General features: G+C 41.8%; 1 protein-coding gene across 5 annotated transcripts in view; it reads left to right on the top strand.

Moving 5' to 3' along the window:
* celsr2 (cadherin, EGF LAG seven-pass G-type receptor 2) overlaps window positions 1-25,337 on the top strand; it is a 78,446-nt gene that overhangs the window by 49,217 nt on the left and 3,892 nt on the right. For 3 of the 5 annotated variants that reach the window (XM_044123183.1, XM_044123186.1, XM_044123187.1), the window contains exons 6-33: window positions 7,028-7,185; window positions 8,225-8,388; window positions 8,622-8,747; window positions 9,834-10,003; window positions 10,247-10,426; window positions 10,504-10,617; window positions 12,362-12,518; window positions 12,589-12,730; window positions 13,214-13,334; window positions 14,397-14,580; window positions 14,674-14,775; window positions 14,895-14,989; window positions 16,442-16,651; window positions 16,760-16,943; window positions 17,661-17,979; window positions 18,560-18,727; window positions 18,806-18,929; window positions 18,999-19,199; window positions 19,549-19,723; window positions 20,466-20,578; window positions 20,737-20,819; window positions 21,522-21,648; window positions 21,762-21,872; window positions 22,485-22,615; window positions 22,700-22,785; window positions 22,861-23,028; window positions 23,829-24,038; window positions 24,974-25,196. In XM_044123183.1, coding sequence (XP_043979118.1) covers window positions 7,028-7,185; window positions 8,225-8,388; window positions 8,622-8,747; window positions 9,834-10,003; window positions 10,247-10,426; window positions 10,504-10,617; window positions 12,362-12,518; window positions 12,589-12,730; window positions 13,214-13,334; window positions 14,397-14,580; window positions 14,674-14,775; window positions 14,895-14,989; window positions 16,442-16,651; window positions 16,760-16,943; window positions 17,661-17,979; window positions 18,560-18,727; window positions 18,806-18,929; window positions 18,999-19,199; window positions 19,549-19,723; window positions 20,466-20,578; window positions 20,737-20,819; window positions 21,522-21,648; window positions 21,762-21,872; window positions 22,485-22,615; window positions 22,700-22,785; window positions 22,861-23,028; window positions 23,829-24,038; window positions 24,974-25,196 — 4,346 coding nt within the window. Of the gene's footprint in view, window positions 1-7,027; window positions 7,186-8,224; window positions 8,389-8,621; window positions 8,748-9,833; window positions 10,004-10,246; window positions 10,427-10,503; window positions 10,618-12,361; window positions 12,519-12,588; window positions 12,731-13,213; window positions 13,335-14,396; window positions 14,581-14,673; window positions 14,776-14,894; window positions 14,990-16,441; window positions 16,652-16,759; window positions 16,944-17,660; window positions 17,980-18,559; window positions 18,728-18,805; window positions 18,930-18,998; window positions 19,200-19,548; window positions 19,724-20,465; window positions 20,579-20,736; window positions 20,820-21,521; window positions 21,649-21,761; window positions 21,873-22,484; window positions 22,616-22,699; window positions 23,029-23,828; window positions 24,039-24,973; window positions 25,197-25,337 lie in introns of all 5 variants that reach the window. The other 2 variants (XM_044123184.1, XM_044123182.1) reach the window with 2 other exon arrangements.

Consider the following 25,337-nt stretch of genomic DNA (forward strand, 5'->3'; position numbering starts at 1 on the left):
TTTTCCACTTGGAGGTCCATTTGATAAATGAGGGCTGTTGTTTTGTAGGAGCTTTATAAAGCCACAGTGTAAGTGTGAACCTCTTAGCATTCAGAGTGTTGTTGTCCTGCAGCCATAGATGACTGGCAGCTGCCACTCTACCTCTGTGGTCCTCAGCATGTTCATAGCCTGTCTGCAAACGGTGCAGACAGGGAACTGTGGGCTGTTCTCTGTCTGCTGACAGGCTGATGATCTGGAAGAGAGTCAGAGCGACTCTGACCCAAACAGACCCTCGGACCAGACATGAGGGGCCCTGAATGAATGAAAACCAGAGAGTGGGAAGACATTGTTTTTCCAGACATGCTCTGATTGTTCTAAATATGTTGGGCTGCTACGTTTCTGTGTAAGAATATCAGAACGGCTCAATCAGTGCAGGAATGTATGGAGCTGTTGTCTGCTCTCAGTATTTTCCCACCCGGGACAAACACACACACAGGATGTCACATTTTTGTCTATTGAGGAAGTCACTTTGCATCATAAAGATGCTGCCAGGCAACCCTCCTGCAGCGCACATTTACAATTCACTGTGTATGATGACACGAGCGTGTCAGATTTTAGCCTGCGGCATGCAGTGATGAAGAGGGAGTTTGGATAAAAACTTAACTCTTTGCTTTTTAATCTTTTTTTTTTGTTTCTCTGCAGACATTAAAACCTCATTAATCCCTCAAATCTAATGGCTCACTGATTCCTTTCTGTTTCTCCAACCTGCACGTTTCATTGCAAGTGTGCTGCATGTGATTACCAGTGTGATAAAAATAACTTCAGGTTTCTGTGAGAAGGGGCATGGCTCAGCTGCCTAACTCGACTGAAACCCAAATAATTCAAGACATTTATTTATTTTAGTGAGCTTTAGAGTTTTCCTGGTAAAAACTAGGAGTGAATTTGTCAAAAATGTTTAGTCCACTTCAATCGAACTCCAGTTTACCTAGAAAGTCCGGTTTATTTAGGGACGTGTGAACTCTGATGTGGACCTAAAAACCTGAACTCTGGTTCACATAGCATTTGTCCTAGCACTAGCATTTGTCCTAGCACTAGCATTTGTCCTAGCACTAGCATTTGTCCTAGCACTAGCATTTGTCCTAGCACTAGCATTTGTCCTAGCACTAGCATTTGTCCTAGCACTAGCATTTGTCCTAACACTAGCATGTCTTCTAGCGATATCAGGAGAAATGGTTTGTTTGTTTGTTTGTACCAAAGAGAAATCCTGCAAACGCTAAAATCTGATGCTATTCCATTTTTGTTTGCGTTTTGTGAAGAGGGAAGTTGAGCTCATGTCTTCTTCAGAGGTCTTTGTGTCGTTTCGTTCAGTGGTACTTGGTGCAGCGCCACCACAGGCAAGAAGGTGAACAGGTGTTTTATTTGACTGAAAGCGAACTGCAGCAGGTTCAAATGTAACAAATTTTGCAGCTTTGGTATACCGGACGGACTATGAGGTGCGAAAATCCTCCTGGTTTGCCTCAACTAGACCAGCCGAGAGAGGGACGTCTGATTAGCACTTAAGAAAGACTGCAGCATTTTTAGCTGGTTCGTTAGATAAACAGACATTTAATGGCATTTTATTTAAATAGCACATGGTAATAAAAAATCTCAATGTGCTTCAATAAATATGATCCATATATCCAGTCTTTTATTCCAATCTTGAATAAATGGCAAACAATAAAATCTGTAGCAGGGCTGCACAGTTGGTAGAACTGTTGCTTTGCAACAAGAAGGTCCTGGATTTGATTCTGTCTTTCTTCATGGAGTTTGCATGTTCTCTGGCTTCCTCCCACAGTCCAAAACCATTGCTGTCAGGTTGATTGGTCTCTCTAAATTTTCCTGTAAGTGTGTCTGTCTCTCTGTCTCTGTGTTGCCCTGCCTCTCGACCATTGACCGCTGGAGATAGGCACCAGCACCCCCCAACTCCAATGGGATAAGAGTGTATGATAATCGATTGATGGATGGAAAATCTATAGCAATAACAGCTTGGGTCAAGTGGTCCAAAATTTAAAGCTTCTAGTGACAGGAATGCAGGACAGAAACTTCATTCTGGCACTAGTTTATTGTCAGAATGTAATTATTCTATTGGTTTTATTTATGTATTATGAAGTGTCTCTGCTTCAGCACACCTGAGTCATTTAATAGGTAGGCCTGTCACAGTAACACATTCTGCTGGATGATAAATTGTCCCAGAGGTTATTGCGATAAAAATGTTGTTTTGAGACCATTTTCAAGTAAAAATTTAAGAACACATCCTCAAAGATAAATAAACTTTAAATTCTAATGAATATTTAACACTGGAACTGGGAGACATTTTAAATATCCAAAATAAAGAAAACAAGACAACAAATAAAGTGAATTATGGAGCCACTGTAACAAAATTGTCCTTCAACAAAAGACCAAAGCACTAAACTGAAAATTTTTATCAGTTTTTGGTAGAAAAACGCTAAATCGTGCAAATGGAAACTTTTGGGCTTGTTTTAATTTATCATGCCAGTAATTGATTCATTGCTTATTGCAACAGGCCTAATGATGGGGTCATAATTACCAGAAGTGTTTGGGGGTTTCCTAGCTGAACTGATCCTCTCCACCTCTGCTCTTCCTGAGGTGGGACTAGAAGCTCCTCCTGCTGGAGGCGTCCCACAGCTCCCCTCTCTGACCCGTCCCTGTCCGCAGGGGGCGGTGCAGGGGCTCGGGGGGTGTTTTAGATTGAAATGTGGCTTTCAGCGGGGTGGGGGACTGTGGAGAATGGCAATGACCGCTGCCTTTGTGTTTGGCCCCCGCTTCCTTTGGGGACCGCGGGCAGTGAATGATGCGGCCTCGGGGGAAGGTGCCCCTCTCCTTCTCTAAAGCCGAGCGGCGGAGCGGCGACAGAGGAGCGCGAAGAAAGTATGAACGAGTCGGGGCCGACCTCTCCTGTTACTATGGTTTCCCAGTCAATCTCAGATCCAGTATTTGTGCCGCCTGCTGTCATGCTCCTTCCCCACTTTTGTCACCTTCTGCTCCCCCCATGTGACAGGGAACTCATATTCCCATAATGCCCTGTGGTGGCGGCTGAGAGCAGTGTTTAATGTGCTGCAGAGCAAATATGTGCGCTGCAGTCAGCTGTGACAGGAAGGCGTTTTGTGCGGCGGAGAGACGTCCTGACAGACGGGCTTTATTGGAGAGTCAATAGGCGTGACTGATGACAGCAGAGGTCGCTGAAAGGAGCGTCCAAGCTGGAGCGCTGCCTTTTTCCAGCGCTTTCACAGCGCAGGGGAAAAGCCGGGGAAAAGAGCATGTCGGATGATTTCACCTTCATCAATTCACACAACATGTTTGCTTTTTTCATCATCGACAAATTTATAACAAATTGGCCTCAAAGAGCGTAAACCGGAAAGGAAAAAGCTTCCTTTGCCGGGGTTGGGTTGGGTTTTTTTTTTCTTTCTTTTTAACATTTCACCCCTGAGTGATGGAGAGTTTCACTGTGCATTGTGACTTTCTGTGGGAAAGGTGCAAAGTTACACGGCCCGAGTGGTTATATATTATCAAATAAGCCTCTCTGAAGGCATTAATTCACCAGAAATGCTCTCTGTGGTTGGATCCTGTTATTAAACCATGAGCCTTTCTAAAGTGAGACAGTCAACCCTGAAAATTGATTGCTAAAGCTGAGCTGCAAGGTGTCCAGCAGAATAATTAGGAAGCTCCTGATGGTTCTTAATGAGCTGTTTACCTTCAAGACAAGACATAATGCTCTGAGCATGCTCAGTGACACTTCTCACCATTTATCTCCTCAGAGTGAGAGGTCACACTTCATCCTGCAGCAGCGCTGGTTAAACCCAGAGCTACAACAGTTCATGGTTTTTATTTAACTGATTATATATGTGGATTTTAAGATTGTTTTGGTGAAAATTACTATAGAAGATCAGGGCAACACATGCATTTTGGGTGCAAAATGGTGAAGATAAATGTGAAAAAATCAGGCTTTAGCAGGTTTGTTTTACATTTACATCAAGCTTTACACCTAAACGTTTTGGTGTTTAGATTTCCTACAAGCCCATAAAATATAAATCATGAAAAAAAAAAAAAAATGTTTTCAACTTAAAACATCTGAAATACGTCAGCGGATTTGTTTTCTGGTGGATTCATTTTGCTTAATTTGAGTGAATTTGTTAACTTTTTCAACTTTATAAGTAACTTTAACCACATGCAGCACAATTACTGGCACATTTGATTTTAATGGTTTTTGTGCATTTTTTGCCATAAATTTGTATAGAAACTGTGAAACAGAATACATTTTTAAGAGTTAGAGAAATGGGGGTCCGTGTTACATCCAGAGTAGCCAAAAATTGTTCCAATAGAGTAGCATAACTTCAGAATATTTTAAGTAAAAAGGCTACTCAGTTACTGAGTAAATGATTTAAACGTCAATCATTTAATATTTAAAAATTACATCAGCGGACAGACCAAAATATAAAGTTGGATATGTGAAAATGTTGGTACTTTAAAGACCGTTAAAGCTCTTTTCTGTTTTGGTTGAGCCTTTCAAAATAAGATTAATCACAGTCAACTCATGATTTAGCAAAGGGAAAATTTGTTTTTCACAATGGACCTGGTTAGTTTGTTTAACTTATTTTCTCTTGATAAGTCGCCATCCACTATTTGCATTTTGTTTTCAATTAGGTTATCTTTGATCAAATTTAGTTTGATAATCTGAAACACCAACGTGCTAAAGAAGCAAACACACAAATATTTAAGGGGCCACATACTTTTAATAGCAGATTATTTATCTATTTGAATGGTCTTTTCCTAATGAAGGGTCAGAGGTCAGTGCTCTTCAGGAAGAACTGACAAATGTTTTCCAATGCTAGCTGGAAACCTTTGATATCAAGATGTCAAAAGCCTTAAAAGGAGACTTATTGAAATTCACATTTTGCACATTTCTATGCTTCCATTTGTCTTGCACCTGTTTCTAGAAACAGACTAACAATTAAAAAAAACACCCAGGCATGTTACCTAGCAACACAAGCTGAGTTCTAGCATGTTTGGTCAGCTGTATGACCAAACATGCTTCCAGCACTTGGCTGCTGGAAGAGTCAAGTGTTTTGTTGTTGACTTACCACACAGGAACCACTTGTTGCATTTTTGTTGGATGTGCAGGAGGCTCTACTTGTGCTTTTCAAAGATGTATGGTTGTATAATTGCGCATCTGTTTGCAGCCATTTCTACGTGCTGATGTAAATGTTGAGTTGGGCGGCATGGCCAGCAGCAGCTTGTTAGATTTAAATTGACTAAAATCTCATTATCTGAGAATGATTTTGTGTAAAAAGTGCAGTAAACGTGTTTTGAATGATTTACCAGTTCAAGGAAGCACCTTTAATACCATCCCCATCTCACTCATGTCACAAGACTGCAGGAATTCGGTGGGCTGCAGCCTCTCCTGTAACTGGAAACTCTGAGAATTAATCTAATCTGCTCATCGTGCAAATCATGCGAGTGACGGTCAACTACGGCGGCGCCTTGAGCTAAAATTAAATCAGTCATCATGACATTGTCTGACAGAGTCTGTTTGATTTTTAATAAACCTCCACCATGATGGAGCAGCTGAGGATGCTGCAGTTAGCATCCTCAGCTGGATGTCTGCTACATCGCAGACAGATAAAGCTGTCTGATCCATAACGGCTGAGCAATCAGGAAATTATAGTTCCTCAAACCCCTGGAGTCAAACTGAGAGGTTCTGTTTTAATCTAACCTCATAAAGAGTTAAAGATCCTGACAGTAAAAAAACTAACGTCACTTATTTTTTAATATCTGCTCATGAGATGATTAAATGTGTCTGAGCAACTGAGTGCTTGGCGGCTCCAGCTTGAACCAATGTGACCTCTGAGTGACCCCGGAGACGCTGGGCAGCGTGTGACGAGGTCGCGGCCTTTTATTGACGCCATCATAACTCTTTCCACCCTGAACCCGCCTCCTTTTGTCGCTATTGATTTCAGAGACAAAGAGGAAGATTTTTGCCCTCCTGCAGAGTGAAACCCTGTCTGTGGTTTAGACTTTGTCTGTTTTCACTGTTGGAAGTTTTTAGAAATCATGTTGAACTTTTGGCTCAGTGTTTTTTGTTTTTTTTTAATGAAATTTATCAGACTGCTGGGATATTTTTATGATATTTAATATAATATCATCTGAGCGCAATAAAAATAGCAGCACGACAACTTTTATCTGTCAGGCAGCTACGACTCTGAAGCTTTTCCTTTATCCGATGTTAACCACACCAACTGAAATGTTTGTGTATATTAATATCATCTCTGTGGTTTGAAGGATTAAAACTGTGCAAAAGTCTTGAGTCATGCACAGTTATTGAGCTAGTCATGCTACATCAATATTTCTTCTTAGCACTCCAAGTAAAAAAAGCTGAAGTTTAATGAAAAGTTGAAGAAACTCTAAAGTTGATGATGATTAAATCATTAGCGCTGGTTTACAATTTTTGCACCACATTCTGTGTTGTGTGAGACTCAAAATATCCCCTGAACTTTTTCACATTTTGTCCCATTTACATCCACAAACTTCACAATATTTCAATTTAGATTTTATGTGATGAATCAAAACAAATAAGGAGTTTTGAAGTGTGACTTTCAGATTTTTTGTTTTATAACCTAAACCAGAGTTTCTGCTCTTTCCTTGGTTTTCATCTCAATGTTTTTCTCTAACAACCTCTGAGATCTTCTCAGAACAGATTAATTTACACCGACTCTAATTTATACACAGGTGGATTGTTTACTCTTCTGAAGGTAATTTATTGCTCTTCATTTAATTAGAGGTATCAGAGTGAAATAGACTGAAAACAGATATTTAAAACATTGTTTTTCTTCAAGTCAATGACTATTCTAGTCTTATTTTTGAAAATCTCAGTAAAATGCATTAAACTCCATGGTGTAATATGATATTTTAAAAAAAAAAGCATTAAAGGCTCTGGTTTTGCAGTTAATGGTGACATGTTTTTGGATGTTATTTGTTTCTGTCTGGTCTACAGCCGATCCTGAACCAGGCCGGTCTGCCTCAGGGCCCCTCGGACCAGAAGGTCGTGGTGGTGACGGTGGACGACTGCGACTCCTCTGTGGCGCTGAGATTCGGTCACATGATCGGAAATTACTCGTGCTCGGCCCAAGGAAGCCAGTCTGGATCCAAAAAGTAAGTGTGTGTGTGTGTGTGTGTGTGTGTGTGTGTGTGTTTCAGTAAGGGGCTGAGTGATACGGCTTATAAATAATGATGTTTTTAAGCCAGATTCAATTTTAATTGACTTTTTTTTTTCTTCTGAAGAAAAAAGACAAAAGGAAATATTTTCAAAAAGGGGTTTTTGTTTCAGTCACATGGTCATGTGAGTTGTAGTTGTAGAATTTCTCTGTTGTGCTGCAAGGATTTTTGTTTAATTACAAGAATATAGTTGAAAAAGATACAGTTTTACTAGAAAACTACAAGAAAAAAGTTGTTTTCATAAAACAAAAGCCTTGACAGAGCTATAAGAATCTGACTTGAGCAGCTCAGTTCACATAGATCTTTCTTTAAAACAGATGCTGCTGTGTTGAAAGTATTTATATAAAGTATTAAGAATCATCTGTAAAATTTATACCAAAGTATAACTTCACAAGATGCTCAACATTCCTCATCTTAAACTTTAGTTGTTTTTGGTATATGAGTTCTCATAAAATTACTATTTTATTCTGGTGTAATTTCCATTCCATTGTGGTACGACTGTATTCTTGTAATATTCTGACTTTATTCTCTAATTAAAAATAAAATCCTAGCCTGAGCCTCATATTCCATCATAGAGTTGATCTGAATTCAAAGTCCAAATAAATAATAAAAGCTGCAAAACAAGATGGCGGCTCTGACATCACTCTGAATTATGGAAATCCAAGGAATGAATCTGAGGGAAAAACACAGATTTTCTAAAAGAGAAATCTTAATAAAACTAAAACTTGATTAATTGACCAAATTGATTTATTGATCAGCCTTAAGGGAGACGTATTCTCTTTTTGTGTGAATCATTTTCTGAATCAAATTTCTTTGGATGCAGCTTGCAGTGAAGATGTTTAGAAACATCAGTGTCGCTGAACTTTCTTCATTTGCGTCCTTCAGATAAACATTGCCGATCAAAACAATCCATAATGAATGTCTCCTGTGTTTCGGTCGAGGCTGCATGGCTCACCACGTCCCTTTGTGTTCTCAGATCTCTTGACCTGACCGGGCCGCTGCTCCTCGGAGGAGTCCCCAAACTTCCAGAGGACTTTCCCGTCCGGAACCAGCAGTTCGTGGGCTGCATGAAGAACCTGCGCATCGACAGCCAGCACGTCGACATGGCCAGCTACATCGCAAACAACGGCACCCTACCAGGTAAATCGGCCTTCTGCAGCGCAGCTTTATCCTGTTTGCTGGTTGAGCAGCCGAGTGTGGAAAACCTGCAGAGGAAATAACCATAATGAGAACAGCTGGAAGGGAGAGTCGGCGGGAAATGATGGCCGTGCCTGCTATGAATATTTGATTACCCGCCGACTCTGATTCTCTGATGAAATAATGAGCCAGGACACATCAAACGGATTATTCCTCTGCTTTCCCACACCTCCCAGGATGCTCTGCCAAGAGACATTTCTGCAGCAATAACCCGTGTGTGAATGGGGGGACGTGTGTGAACCTGTGGGGCTCCTTCAGCTGCGACTGCCTGCTTGGATTTGGAGGGCAGAACTGTGAGAGAGGTGAGCAAAGAAGGAAAAGTAAAGCTGCGATGGAGATTTTATCCGAGAGAATACTCCGTTTTAAGATTACAAAAACAGATAAAAACTCAAATAACCTCTGTTTGTTGTTGAATAACTTCCCGCCCTGAATTAACTTCACATCCATCTCTTCAATCGACTGTTTTCAGGGTTCGTGTGGGTGCTTGAAATCCTTGAAAATGCTTGAATTTTGGTGTTTTCAAGGTTTGAAAAGTGATTTGTTTCTGTACACAGTCATTGAAAGTTTGGTAATAAGGTGTAATGATTAAAGCCCAAGTTTGGAAAATGATATTTATCGCTGAGAACAAATATTTTCATACACTTAATAAAAAGATACTGAGAATTTATTTTTAGCATTGTCTGAAATTAAATCAGACTAAACTTTTCTTGATTCAGGTCACTTAGAATTAACAAAATTATTTCTATTTGCTACATGGCAGAAAACTTATTGAGAATTTTAATGAGAGATGTTTTGTTCTTTGTTTATTGTGTTTAAGCATTTAATTTTAGATGGAAAGTCAAACTAATTGGAGAGCATTACCTAAAAGTTGGAAAGAAGCTGTAGCTGTACCAAACTTCACTGGAATAAAAATCTTACAGTGCAATTTCAAATATGTTAATACAATTGAAATAAGACACAATTAACTCGTACGTAACTTTTCAGCAAGACACAGGAGCTTTTTTAAGTAAATAATTCCATAATATCGATAAAAACTTACTAGTTTTATTGGCAGATTAGTTCACTTGCAACATGGGAAAACTGTTTTGTTGTGAATTGAATAATCTGCCTAAGTAGCAAGCCCTTTGTCATCTTTCCCAGCACTGATTTTGGAGTGCTGGGAAAATTGTAAACAAACCTATTTCAATTGTTTACAATCGTATTTCTCGTCGATACAGACGGGACATTTCCCAGCCGGGCCGCTGGGAAATGTCCCGGTGCGCCCGACGGCCGGTCCGCCTCTGGCTGGCAGTAATCATCATTATCATTATCATTATCCCATTTAGCTCATCTCTCAGTCTCTATGTGCTTTTCTTCATCCGGACTCCCTCTGTGTGTCGTTCCTGTAGTCATGGCCAGCCCACTGCGTTTCCAAGGCGATAGCCTGCTGCAGTGGAACAACCTGGAGGCGTTGGCAGCCTCCGTCCTCTGGCACGTCGAGCTGATGTTCCGCACCCGCCAGTCCAGCTCCCTGCTGCTCCACGTCTCCTCCGGCCTGCAGCACAACCTCACGCTGCAGGTCAGATCCCACCTCCTTCTTCATCACAAAGGATGCAGGGAGAAAATCACTCTTCTCGGAAAAGGGGCTGTTCTTGTAATATTTTCGGCTGCCTTCCTGATTTCATCTAGACTGAGGATTCTTTGATGGTGCTCTTTCTGTTCCCAGCAGTAAACACAGAAGACGTGCAGCAGTTCAGAGTCTGAACTTTTGAACCCACAGATTGTCTTAGTATCTCCCTCCCTCTCTTTCGGTGCTACGTAGCTGCGTGGGGGGAGCGTGTTGATGGGGCTGCACCGGGGAGAGGACTCCACTCTGTCGCGGGTGGAGGAGGTGCTGGTGAACGACGGGGACTGGCATCATCTGCAGCTGGACATCAGCAGCCTGGGAGGAGCCGCCGGCCGCCACAAGGCCGTGCTGTCGTTAGATCGGGGGCTCTACCTGGTGAGTGGGTGAACCTATACATGAAATGTAATGAAACATCGAGAGGTTTATGCTAATGCCGTCATGCTGCTTTCCAGGCCAGCATGGAGGTGGACGGAAAGCTGCGGGAGTCCAAGCTCAAGACTGTCAGCGTTGGCGGTTTGGCAAAGCCTGATGGGAAAATTCAGCATGGCTTCCGTGGCTGCATGCAGGTTTGTCCTGTTCAAAGCTGCATGCATGCTAAATCTAATAATGAGCTCAGATGTAGACAATAGAGACGCACCCAACTAATTGTTTTACTTATTGATTACAATATCGATCATTTTGACGATTAATTGGATTTTAAAAATGGGCACATTCTGCAGATTTTTTCATTTAACTGCTTAAGCTTTTTTACACAATAATAGGAAGGCATTAAAAAATGAACAAATAATTAACATTTTATTGCCTAAAATGCAATAACATAGCAGTCCATTAGTGAACGCTTCATTATTTGTGGCAAAAGATGCAACCAGAGCTAAAATAATCCTTCTAACATCAACAAAAGACGTTCTCTAAAAGTCAGGGCTCTCCTTTTTGGCGTGACACTAATACAGTGTAGAGCTGATCTGTTGACTGTTTTTGGATTAATAGGTAACTATATAGCAAACGTTGCTAAATAAGAGACTTTCTATGCAGAATTGTAACCTGGTGAAACTGAAGCTTTGACACTTGAGAAGCTCTGTGCAGAAAATATTTACAGACAAATGTTTCTGTACAGTTTTGGCTTCATTGCTGCTCAGATTGTGTTGTTCTTTCACCAAATGTCATAATTTAGAGTCTGTAAACTCCAGTTCACGATTACTGCGCACCTCCCTATAAGCCGCACCTACTAATTTTTTTTTTTTAACAAAACTGGAAACGTACATATATCTCCACCGCTCTCAAGGTTAATAAACCTACTATTAAGGACGCAGCCCTGCGTCTCCGACTCTGAACCATGGATTCGTTCACTATTGATCTGCTTTACCAGATCGATAGCCTTCAACTTAAAAGCTGCATCATATGAGTTTGAGAACATTTCTCCGTCGTGTCTGCTGCTAGCATGTGCTTGTTCTAAATGAGAATTAGCGCTTTCTTCTTTGATTTCCAATTTTGACTTCCAATGAGTCACTTCCTGCTGAAGAGCCCCCTACTGGTTGAAGAAAAATCCACAGAAAAGCCGCACAGGGCTATAAGCCGCATCGTTCAAAACGTGTGGGGGGGAAAGTAGCGCCTTGTAGTCCGAAAATACGGTAATCTGTTAGTAAATTTGTTGATAATTATTTCAGTAATCGAATCATCACAATTAATCTGATAAATCCTTTCTGCCCAGCACCAAACATCAGTTAGTGGACATTCCTCAGCTGATGATTTCAATCAAAGAGAATCAGTTCACAATAGTTTTGAAGTCCTGCTACTGATGATCATTTAGTTTGATGTCTTAAAAGATTAAGCATGTCCTATTTGTAAAACCAATAAAGCATAACTTTACAAAATGCTCAGTATTCCTCATTCTAATATTTTTTTGTGTGTGTTGGTCTTATCGTAAAATGCAAACTTTATTCTGATAATATTTTGACTTTATTTTGTATCATTACTACTATTTTCACATATTTATTCAACTTTATTTTGACTTATTTACTTATTATTTGTCTTAGTCTGGCCCCTAATATTCCACCGTAGCTTTGGGAGTTATTGTTGTGAAAATATTACATTTTTCTAACATCTTCCAGATGTTTTCAAAGAGAATCAGTGAAAGCTAATAGGATGACAGTCAAAGCCGATGTTTTAAACACATCAAAAAAGAAACATTTTTACTTACTGCGCTGAAGGAGGATCCCACGTGTTGCATTTTTCTGATTCAAACTGTTCCACAGTGACACACATGCTTCATAAAACTGCATAGCATAAGTGCGGTCCCTCACTTCCTCCCAGGGTCTGCGTGTCGGTGGCGCCCTGAGCTTATCCGTGGCGAGGAAGGTGAACGTGGAGCCGGGCTGCAGCCTGCCGGACCCCTGCAGCTCCAGCCCCTGTCCTGCCGACAGCTTCTGCAGTGACGACTGGGACAGCTACTCCTGCACCTGCCTCAGCGGTCAGTCCCTGCACAGACTGCGATCGCTTCATGGCTCCAGCTCATCGTCATTGGCTGTATTTCTCTGCAGGTTACTATGGCACCAACTGCACTGAAGCGTGCTCTCTGAACCCCTGCGAACACGCAGCTACGTGCACAAGGAAGCCGAGCGCCGCCCGCGGCTACGTCTGCGACTGTCCCAGGAATTATTTTGGCCGATACTGTGAGAAAAAGTACGTCTGGGTTCCTAATTAATGAAGCCATAATATTGACACCTTCCATATTTCCTCTTGTAATCCACTGGATGACAAAAAGCATTGGACCCTCTTGATATTGTTATTTACTTCAAAAATAAAAACAATACAAAGAATAAAACTGTCCGACCTCCTCCTGCATCGCCACAACCCAAATCTCATTAACTGTCTAATAAACAATTGAATATTCATATTTATTTTTATAGGGACTTAGTATCGTCTCTAATATTACAAATTCCTATGCATGAGAGTTTCCAACCTCTAAATTGCCATCCTGTACATATTTTTACTTGTAAGTAAACCCCAATAAACTGAAATTATCATAAGAAATATAAACGTCATTTGACCTGAAGATCTGAATACACTGAGTGCGGCCGGCCATAGTTCTGCTCAACAGCAGCTGTTGTTCTGGATCGTCTAATTTGTGAACATTTAAAATAAACGGCCTGTGTTTTTCTGCAGGACTGACCTGCCGTGTCCCAGAGGTTGGTGGGGTCATAAGACCTGTGGGCCCTGCAACTGTCCCACTGACCGAGGGTTCGATTCTGACTGCAACAAAACGAGCGGCGAGTGTCGCTGTAAGGTGAGTCTGAAAACCTGAATTATTCATCTTCACCCAAATGCAAAGAGAAAACAGAGCTGTGTAGAGTAACGTCTAAAGAAACTCGGCAAAACAAAAGGGAGCAATAATTATAATAAGGAGTTGATGATCGAACATAATCATTCCACAACTTTTAATGAAATAGAATAAAAATATCTTTTATATTGTTACAGAAAATAACAGGAAATAAAACACTTGATCTTTTGTAGCAAACGATGCATCTGCAGATAAATACTTTGGTCCTATCTGCTTAGCATCAATGCTGACTGATCTGTTGTTTAATTTTTGGATTAACCGATTGATAAGTGGATAGAAAAGGTGCGTCAAGAAGCAGAGGATGAACGAAGATGTTCTTTATTTGATTTGGGGGAAGATGTTTTGAGACTGGCGACCTGTCCAGGGTGAGATAAACACCAGCAACCCTCCCGACCCCATTAGGGACAAGGATGAACAGAAAATGGATGGATGGATGATGTTTTGGAAGATATTTACAGAAAAATATGTTGGGTTTTTTTTTCATCTCAAGTACAAAATAATTTTTGCACAGTTTTAGTGTAACATCTGCTCTGAGGCTGTTGTTCTTCCAGGAAATGACCTTTTTCTAGAGTCTGCATGGTCAAGTTAACTATTAGTTGATTGCTAAATTAGTGGATGATTATTTAAATAATCAATTCATCACTATGAATAGTTTCAGTCCTGAATGCTAACCAGTGCAAACATCCACCTTCGCAGCCTGAATACCCGTCATCTAGTCACGGATCATTAGATCACTGAACCAATCAGGATCCAATTGAGAGATTAAAGAGCCTCCTTATAAATGTGTAGGAGCCCTGAAAGCCTTGTGTTGCTTTGACCTGAAAAATAATAACAGTGACATCTTGTAGATTCTGTAAAGTGATTTTATTCCCCAGTTTGACCCGCACCGAAACACTCACCAGCATCTCAGCTGTTGCACGATGCCGTCTCTTAGCCCGACATTTTTGCCGGCACAGAAAAGCGAAGGTGCCGTTCCTCAGCAACGTGTCTCTCCGTCTCCTTGTCCAGGACAACCACTACCGTCCCGAGGGCAGCGACACCTGCCTGCTGTGCGACTGCTACCCCGTGGGCTCGTTCTCCAGGGCCTGCGACAGAGAGAGCGGCCAATGTCAGTGCAAGCCTGGCGTCATCGGGCGTCAGTGTGATCGCTGTGACAACCCGTTCGCTGAGGTTTCTGCCAACGGCTGTGAAGGTCTGAATGGAACAGCTCTGTATTTTATAAAAGTTACATAAATAATAAAAAAATGTCTCACGTTTTCTCTCCTCGGTGCTCCTTCTCTCGCAGTAATCTATGACAGCTGCCCGCAGGCCATCGAGGCGGGGATATGGTGGCCCAGGACTAAGTTTGGTCTCCCTGCAGCCGTTCCCTGTCCCAGGGGAAGTGTTGGTATGATGGGTTTTTGGCACCTCATCAAATTATCATAAAATAATGGCAATACATGAACTCAGCCTGAAGGCTTCTCCTGGCTCAGCTCCACTGTGACGACTTTGTGTCCGCGTTCCCAGGAACAGCAATCCGCCACTGTGACGAGCACAAGGGCTGGCTTCCTCCCAACCTCTTCAACTGCACCTCCGTCACCTTCAGCAAGCTCAAGGCCTTGGTGTGTAGCTCCTCCCAACTAAACTACACCCAATCTTATTTCAGAGCGTGACGGAGGCATGAAATAATTACATCTGTGCATCAACAACCAGATGTAATCAATACAATCTGCAGTAGAAAAACATACAGGACAGCTTAGGACAGATACAAAACATTTCTTGCACAAAATGATTCTTAGATAATTAGATTTCAGTCTGACCAGTTCCTCCTATTTTGAGCCTTTTTCAGAATAAAACATTTCAGGGTTTTTTTGTCACATTAAGTCAAAATAAGCTGCTGCTGGTCTCACCGTCCAACTCAATGTTTACACTCACACATAAAAATGGCTGCAAACTAGAGCTTTAAAATAAAATGTCCTATTTTTTAAATACCAAATTCAGTTTCTCATTTTCACCAAGTTTTTCCCCCTAAAGTTACAAATGGCAGAAATCATTTTGGCTGTTATTTCAATCTCTCTATGAGTTGACCTAAATTGAAAACTGAAATAAAGAGAAGTTTTTAAACACACTTGTTAAACAAGATGGCTGTTCTTAGGTGGGTTATCGTCACTCTGGAAGTTAAATCTTAAAAAAACATTTTTTTTTCCAGCCCAATTGCAAACAGATACACAGTTATACAACTGTACATCTTTGAAAAGCAGAAGTGAATTTAGCAAGTTTTTTTCTGAATGGAAAGTCAACATGTGCTCAAGTTCCGCTTGGGTTGCTAGGTAACGGGCTGAGGTTTGCTGGAGTTGCTAGGTAACGGCACAGTGTCGTCAGATATGACTTCATGATCAAGAGGTTTTCGAAACGGCCCATTTCCCTACAGCCTTAAATTATTACCAGAAAATGTCGGGGTGTTTTATTTTTTTATTTTTGGCTGTTTTTAGAAGCAGAAGAAACTCAAATGCAAAAATAAAAACACAGATATTACAAAAGGAAATGTTCTTTCTTTTCTTTCATGCTCTCTCAATCATTCAGCGACATCGTAGTGTTTATGTATAATGAAGTTAGTGAAGATCTGCTCAAAGTCACCTTACCACCACAGATGTCATTGTTTCATATTTAGGCTTTGCATGATAAACGCAAAGTTTTGACAATCAAAACGACAACTGGCTTTCAAAATCAAAACCAGACTCTGAGACAGCAAAAGAGTTCCAGCCTATTCCTTTTTTGGTAAATTCTGGGTTTGTGAAGAAGTATTTTTTTGTTTTGTTTTCTGTTTGTAGTGTTGATAATTTACTAAAATAAAGTGAAACTGAACTAAAATTGGGGTGAATTTCCGAGAGGAAACTCTGATTATCATTTTTACATGCACTCATCATGAATCTAATATATTTTTTAAAAGAATCACTAACAGGTCACTTCCTGGTCGTAGCAGAGAAAAAAAATCAAGCAATCTTAAACTAGACCAATGCATAAATAAAAGGTAGAAGTGACTGAATATTTGAGTCTGATTTCCCCTCCTCCAGTCAGAAAAGCTGCAGCGCAACACATCGCTCCTCGATTCTGGGCGCGTTCAGCAGACCGCCGCCCTGCTGGCCAACGCCACGGCCCACACAGAGACGTTCTACGGCAGCGATGTCAAGGTGGCGTACCGCCTCTCTCAGCTCCTGCTGCAGCACGAGATCAACCAGCAGGGCTTCAACCTCACAGCCACGCAGGACGTCCACTTCACCGAGGTGAACGGCGAATCTCACAGAAACTCTGTAAAGCAAAACTTGAAGGAAAGCAACAGCAGAGACTTTATATCGCTGTGAGTCTGAAGTATTGATTCTGCGTTTTGACAGAACCTGATCGCGGTGGGCAGCAGCGTCCTGGCTCCAGAAACGAAGGCGCACTGGGAGCTGATCCAGCACTCGGAGGGCGGCTCGGCGGCGCTGCTGCGGCACTACGAGGATTACGCCAACACGCTGGCTCAGAACATGAGGAAGACCTACCTGAGCCCCTTCACCATCGTCACGCCTAACATAGGTGAGGATGGTTAAGATGCAACAGAAAAACGTATATTTATTTACTTTAGTTTTTATTTTCAATGGCGTCTCTAAGGAGGGGAGGAGGGGGGCATGGCCCCTTCTTGAAAATTGCTGTCCACCACTGGCCAATCAGAGAGTCATGATTATGACATGTAAAAACATGAAAACTCAGTAAATAATTAAATAAATACTAAGTTAAAAAAATTACAGAATTTCTTTCTTGTGTTTTTATATTTTTTTAAGTTTTACCCCCTAAATTTTTCACTATCCTGGTCTCAGTGCCCCACTATTAATATTCTTATAAATATTTAGAAATTATTAATGTTAATAATTTGTGAACTCTATTCAAACAAGTTTAAATTGTTTGGTTATTTCACTTACTAAAATTAGAAATCTGTGCAGATTCTTCTGTTCCTTTTAGTGAGCAAACAAGAAAACATTAATAATGCACATTTTCCTAGTAAAACTCCAATATCTAATATTTATACCTCACAGCTGTTGTGATTATGTGTGTGGGTTTTTAAAAAAATCACATTCATTATTTAAATAATATATCATTTTAATTTGCTCAGCGCTTTGTGTCCTTGGAAACTTGATATTTCTTTAGATGAACTTGACATATTTAGGTCATGTCAAGCAGAGATACATTATATAAAATCTGATCTATTTGAGGCGGACTTTTTGACGTTTCCTCATCTTCCGTCCGGTTCTGCAGTCATCTCTGTTGACCGCCTGAGAAAGACGAACTTTGCCGGAGCCAGGCTGCCGCGGTACCAGTCCCTGAGGGGCCCGCGTCCCGCAGACCAGGAGACGGCCGTCACTCTCCCCGATTCGGTCTTCCAGCCGCCCCTGGACAGCAGGGGCCACAGACATCTGGACGTTTTCCCAGAGTCCTCGCAGGGGAACCGCTCGGCTAACAGGAAGAGGCGACACCCGGACAACAGCCAGCCGGACGCGGTGGCCAGCGTGATCATCTTCCACAGCCTGGCGTCGCTCCTGCCCGAGAGCTACGACCCGGACAAGAGGAGTCTGCGGTGAGACGAAGCTCTGTCCCGTCAAATCAAAAGGCTTTTAAAGTTTATTACTGTAAATATTTGATGTGGATGTAGAGGAGGAAACGGAGGAAGGCTGCATTATGGATGTGAAACAAAAACCTGAATGAACTCATTGATTGTTTGAAATGTGGAAATTCAGATGATTGAATTTAGATGCCATGTACAAATTAACTTTCGATGTGCATGCGGCAAGTTACACTGCAAAAACACAAAGTTTTACCAAGAATTTTTGGGCTGTTTCTAATGCAAATATCTCAGTACACTTAAATTAAGATAAAACTAACTTACAAGTAACTTTTCAGCAAGATAAAGGATTTTGTTTTAAATAAATAATCAAAGAGGACAGTGGTTGATTTATTTACCTTTGTAAATAAATTCGGTGTGTAAGATCGGCTTCTCATGTAGGTAAAATCATTGCATCAGTTAATATTTAATTTACTTATAAAACCACACTTTTTCATAAGTTTTATATTGCTTATGGTCATAACAATTTGGATCCAGCCGCTGTGTCGACAGATAAGTGTTTTCCGTGTTCTGATTTTGACTTACTTTGCGGCAGCGTGCCGAAGCGTCCGGTCATCAACACGCCGGTGGTCAGCATCACAGTGCACGACAACGAGGAGCTGCTGCAGCACGCGCTGGACAAGCCCATCACGGTGCAGTTTCGCCTGGTCACCACCGAGGAGCGCTCTAAGCCCATCTGCGTGTTCTGGAACCACACCATCCTGTGAGTGCGAGGCCGCTCGGCGTGATGGACCGGCAGGGCGGCGCCGCGCTCCTCTCATGATGCCTGGTTGTGTTTCAGAGGGGGAAGCGGCGGCTGGTCGGCGAAAGGCTGCGAGGTGGTTTTCAGGAACGGCTCCCACATCAGCTGCCAGTGTTACCACATGACCAGCTTTGCGGTGCTGATGGACGTCTCCAGGAGGGAGGTGGGTCAGCTCTCCGATCAGCAGCAGCCTGGCTGCAGCTGTGTGCTAAATAAGTGATGTTTGCACCAGAACGGAGAGATCCTGCCCATCAAAGTCCTGACGTGGAGCACGGCTGGCGTGACGCTGGGCTTCCTCTTCCTCACCTCCGTCTTCCTCGTGTCCCTGAGAGCCATGCAGTGCAACAAGACGAGTATAATCAACAATGGAGCCAGCGCTCTCTTTCTGTCTCAGCTCATCTTCATCCTGGGAATCAACCAGGCTGACAACCCGGTAAACCACTTAGCCTGTCTCTTCTTCTCTCCTCTCACTTTTCCTGCTTTTTTGTCCCAATTGTGGAAGTTTTTCCACTGGTTTCCATTCCCAGATTTTCCCATCACTCTAAACCCTAAGCTTCTCAGCAGCAGGTTGATCCAAATATTTTAATGGAACAAGGTTAGAGATACATTGGTGTGGCCTTTGCAAGTGGAGGTATTTTAGGTTATAAAGATGCACTGGCAAATCCTGTGACAGCTGAGATTTTAAATGGCACAATAATCCACAGATTGTCTAATTTAAAGTATTCTGATATGTTTGACATCAAAGGTTCCTCTGTGGTTCAGTCTGTCCTTCTGTCCTGCAGTTCCTCTGCACAGTCTTCGCCATACTGCTGCACTTCTTCTACCTCTGCTCCTTCTCCTGGCTCTTCCTGGAAGGCCTCCACATCTACCGCATGATCAGCGAAGTCCGAGACATCAACTATGGACCCATGAGGTTCTACTACCTGATCGGATGGGGCGTCCCAGCCTTCATCACCGGTCTGGGTCTTCCTCATGTTCCCATTTGAAGGAAAATAATGTGTCTGACATTATGGGTCAAAAGACTTGATTTAACCTCTTCCAGTTTGAGTCAAATGTGAGGTTGTGATGGTGTGAAATAGAGATGATGGCATTGGTCCAAATGATCAATAATATATGTTATAATACTAACATGGTAAGATTAATACTTTAAATTTCAACTCAACTCTACCTCAAAAAAGATTTTTATTTAAGGAAACACACAAATCAGTTTTTTCTATTCTTTCTCTTTGTCTTGTTAATATGTTACGAAGTATTTTGCATAAACTTTGCCCAAATTTTGTCTTAGGTTTCAACTACATAATTAAAAAGAAAACTATAAGAAACACCTGAAGGTCAGATGTTTGTTAATAAATCAAAGTTAAATCAAAGGTAATGAAATCCGTGTCGTACTGGCAGCACTGACTCTGTATTTTATTGAGATCGGGTGTTTTGGATTGTTACGCAGTCACACCCCTCCAGTGTGAACAGAAATAGGAAGTAGTTCTGTCAGAGAAAGTATTTTTCAGCTTTCCAAAGTGGCGCATATAGTAAACCAAGAAGACTAAACAAAATAAAATGACTGAATAAATAAACACATTTTGACAAACTTCATATCTACAATACTGTTCAAATAAATCCCTGGTGCACTACTGTGTCCTAAAATTAAAAATGTCCTGCAGCGTTTAGTTGTCGAGCCTGTGGTTTGTGGCGTAATCTCCAGGTTTGGCGGTGGGATTGGACCCTGAAGGCTACGGTAACCCCGACTTCTGCTGGCTGTCCATGTTCGACACGCTGATCTGGAGCTTCGCTGGACCGATCGCCCTGGCGGTGTCGGTGAGTCCCCGCTCAAAGGACAGGCGGTCTGACTGAATTTATTGTTAAAGAAGTCATGTTGGCAGAGTTTGTCGACTTGTTTTTATTAGATTAAATTTATCAGATTAAATGTGTTGTTTAGCCTTACAGGTGTGAGATGTCTGGTGTTTTGTCTGCAGATGAACATCTTCCTGTACATCCTGTCGTCCAGAGCCTCCTGCACACTGAGACACCACAGCATCGAGAAGAAAGATCCCCGAGTGTGAGTATCCAAACTCAGTCATTAAACATCTCTAAAGATGATTTATTAGCCTAGATCTATGGGCTAATCAGAACATGTTCATTAATTTTTTTTGCACAAAATAATTTTTAGTTAGTGATGTTTTACTCTGGTCAGTTCTTCCTATTGTGAGATCCTAAAACAGATTGGACTGTTTTAGGGCGTCCTGTCACTTTAAATCTTATGCAGCTGCTGCTGGCCACGCCCCCAAACTCAACGTTTACATTCACACAGGAAACTGGCTGCAAACAGATGTTCAATTATGCAACAGTACATGTTTGATAAGCATTAGCAGAGCCTTCTGCACAATCAACAAGAATTCAGCACGTCGTTCCTGGATGGTAATTCAACAAAGAAAGACTTGTTTCTTCTAGCAGCCATTGTAAAACCAAATGTACTCGAGCTCCCCTTGGGTTGCTAGGTAACGGGCTGGGCTTCACTGGGGTTGCTAGGTTACGCGTTGGGCTTCACTGGGGTTGCTAGGTAACAGGCTGGGTCTGCTAGGCGAGTAGCAGTGCCAGCTGGTTTTGAAACGGCTCAGTTTGAAACATTAACTTATTGCCAAAATTCACATTTTGGATAACAGGTGATCAATAGACCAGAAGGAGCTCGTCATCAGCTTTCACGCTTCAGATCCGTGAACTAACTTCTTCTGTCCTTCTCTGTGTGGTTTTTATCCTGCAGCTCGGGCCTGAAGACCGCCGGCGGCGTCCTTTTCCTGGTTTCCGTCACGTGTTTCCTGGCTCTGCTCTCCGTCAACAGCGACGTGATTGTCTTCCATTACCTGTTTGCAGGTTTCAACTGTGTGCAGGTGAGACCTCAGCCTCGATCGCTGCTGCTAACGACTGCAGAGTCCTGTCACCATCCACTGATCTCTGCCCTTCATGTTCCGTTTCTGTTTTGTTTCCTGTTTTTGTGTTGCAGGGTCCGTTTGTTTTCTTTTTCCGCATCGTCTTCAATAAGGAGGCGAGGAAGGCCATGAAGTACTGCTGCAGCAGAAAACGGCCCGATCACTTGATCAAATCTAAAGCTTCGGTGAGTTACTCACCACAAACACAGAGGAAGAACCTTTAACATGATTCTCCTTAATTTATCAGTAAATATATTAACACTTTGTGCTTTAGTTACAAATAGTCCAGATTTCTAATTAGACTGCAGGTTTCCTACCAGGCTAGTTTTGTTTGTTTGTTTCATTTTTCTCTCTCTATTTTTTGTTATTCACATATTGTAGGTTCTGTATTTAAAGGCTGATCCCTGTAGAAACCTCTCCTGTGAATTCAAAGTGATTTCTGATATTTACTCATAAGAAATTTTCTTTACAAACCCTGAAATCAGAAACTTGAGTCTCAAGCAGCCAGGAAGTCAAACATGAGAACTGTTTGGTAACCCTGAAAAAAAGACAGATGCATCTTGGCTTTCCATTTCTGAACAGATAAGAACCTTCATTACCAATGACTTCATGTTATTTACTACATCTTCTCAGGTTGTCTACATAAAATAATCCTTAAAGTTAAAACAATTCAACACCGTTTTTTGTCCCTATGTGTTTAAATAATCAGTTATTAGCTGTGAATAAGTCAGCAGGTCTTCCATCTCTATGTTCCAGTCATTTCATTGCTGTAAAACCTTTTCTGTCTTTGGTTCCAGAGCTACAAAGGCAACAGCAGCTACGTGGACGGCAGGTTGTACCACCTTCCCTTTGGAGACTCCAGCGTGTCTCTGAATGGCACCATGCAGAGCGGAAAGAGCCAGCAGAGCTACGTCCCGTTTGCCCTCCGGTGAGGGCGACGTTTCAGAGGCGGCTGTGTGGTGATGATGATGAGGATGGTGGAGTGACGGTGAGCTGTTCTGTCTTCCTTCAGGGAGGACGGACTGAACAACAGCCAGGCTCACGTGGCTCTGAACGACCAGACGTCGCTCTTCCACGAGACGAAGGAGCGTCTGGACGGTATCGTCTTCCATCCTCCTCACCAACACAGGTTTCACCTCCAGGCTTCACCTAACGCCCTGTCTGTTCGCACAGCAGAGCATGACACGGACTCAGACAGCGACCTGTCCCTGGAGGACGACCAGAGCGGATCCTACACCTCCACACACTCCTCTGACAGCGAGGATGAGGAGGGTCCGCTCCCACCAGAGGAATGCTGGGAAAACTTGGCGTCTAACGGGACTAAGAGACCTCAACCACAGGGTAAAGAGCCAGATCACACTGGGAATATTTCAGGTTTCCACCCTTGTGTTTGGTTATGATTTTTGTGGGGGGTAAAAAAATCCCAAATAGAGAGAAAGAACTTTGGCCGGGTAAAACCAGCCACTGCTCCGACACTGTTTGCCTCATCCAGAGGATCTGAAGCCTCAACTGTTCAGAAACGATTGTTCACCTGGAGGCGAGGACTGCATTGAAGCTCTAGGTTTTACCCAATCGCTAATGTTTGTCCGTTTTGCATGAAAAGCACCAGTTTCGCACTATGAAGCTTACCGGAAGATGCCATCCTCCACTGCAAAAAGAGAAGAGCTGATCTGAACGGCTGTTAAAGCTGCACCATGTAACAAAAATAGGTTTTTGACATATTTGTGAAAGCGGTCGCCATGCCGTGACAGTCCACCATGTGAATTGCTGATTGACCCGGTTGAAAATCTACCAGAGGAATCCACTTCAATGAGAGAAATCCCAGAGGGCGCAGAGAAGAGAAATGAGAATCAAGCAAAATTGTGTAGAAAGACAGCAGCCATGCTAAGGGATCTTTGAACTTTGTCTCCTTTCACCTCCGCTCCAGCAGAATTGAACAAACTCCACATGATTGCGTTTGTGACATGAGGACACGCCTCCTACGTAGCTGATTTTTATGTAGCTAGCCTCTGATGGCTGCTGCAGAGACCTGGTGACCCCTACGTGCTGCGTTTCTCAGCCATTGTTCTGTTACGTTGTAGTTTTTTTTTTTTTTTTTTACTTTATGAACTAAATTAAATTTTCCTCCCTCCGTTTTTCAGACAACAGTTTAGGTCCGATGCTCTGGCCTGTGAATCGCTCAGCAGCAGTGAGTGACGGTGAGCTTGGCGGTGGCGAGGGATCGAAGATGAGCAGTCCAGAGTCAGCCCAACCAATTCTGGGTCGCAGCATGCGAGCAGACGACCGGTCCCAGGACTGCATGACGGTGCTGCTGCCTGCATTTCCAAACATCAGCGCCCATCCGCACAGAGGCAAGCCCTGAAAATTACAGCCAATCAAATGTTAGCTATACTGAGATCAGAGATAAATCCGATTCTATGGAATGACAAAAGTGCTACTATGTCATAAATAAATAAATCAGAAATTATAATAAATGTCAGTAAAACTAATTAAAGTTAGAACCAATTTGGCAATAAACACAATGAAAAATAAACTATGATCCAATTATTTACATGTGAAAAATGTGCATAATATCTAATAAAATAATGATATGGTCAGCATTTAGTTATTCATTTGCTGAATGAATAGTCTTACAATTCAATGAATAAACAAGTAAACAAACATTTATATATTTAATCATTAAAATAAACTAGAAATGATAAATGAGTAAACAAATATATCCATAAATATTTAAATGTTCAAACAATTTTATAAAAACAAATTAGATGTAAAAATGATTTATTGAAATATGCATGTGTTTGTTAAAATATTATTACTTATGCATTTAGTACATAATAAATACTAAATACATGTTTTAAAATATTTATATGTCCATATTATATATATACTTACATGGGTCTGTCTTTAAATACATAATTTAACATGCATACATACAATTAAAATTACTCAAATTATTGAGTATTTAACTACTTGTACATTTAACATTTTTTAGAGATCACCTGTAAAAATATTATGAAATAGTAAATAATAATATTTATTTAGTTAATTGAATGTGGCACATTTGAACTTCCTTAAAGTGGCCATAAAATAATAAATAGTAATATATGTTTTTTTATGTTCGTGTGAATTGATTGAAATATTTTTTTTAAATCATAGCACACTTTCAATTAATTTGCTTCTCACTTAAAATTAACTTTGACAGATCAAAGTAATAAGTTAGTGAATGAATCACTTATTAACTGAATTTTGTCACTTTGGGACTCCCGTACCTCGGACCTTCATGCAGGGATCCTAAAGAAGAAGCAGCTTTCTCCCATCGTGGAACGGAACAGCGTCCATCACGTCCACAGTGAGCCCCGTGAAGGAACGCCCGTCGCGCCGTCGCCGCAGGAATCCTCCTCCAGCGAGACCCGAGCCGGCCCGCCAAAGTCCCGCCTGCCGGAGCAGCTGAACGGCGTGGCGCTGAGCATCAAGGCGGGGACGGTGGACGGAGACTCGTCAGGGTCAGAGTGAGTGAAACTCAGAGAAACAGAGAAGACGGTTTGCTGCCTGTCGACGTCTCCCCCTCCTGCCGGTTCATCAAACGTCCTTCAGCTGTCTGTGTCCAAGTTACCGTTTGTCCTCAGTGACTGTTGTTTTCATCGATCACT

Source organism: Gambusia affinis, linkage group LG07 (genome assembly GCF_019740435.1).
Source record: "Gambusia affinis linkage group LG07, SWU_Gaff_1.0, whole genome shotgun sequence".
Classification (NCBI taxonomy): domain Eukaryota; kingdom Metazoa; phylum Chordata; class Actinopteri; order Cyprinodontiformes; family Poeciliidae; genus Gambusia; species Gambusia affinis.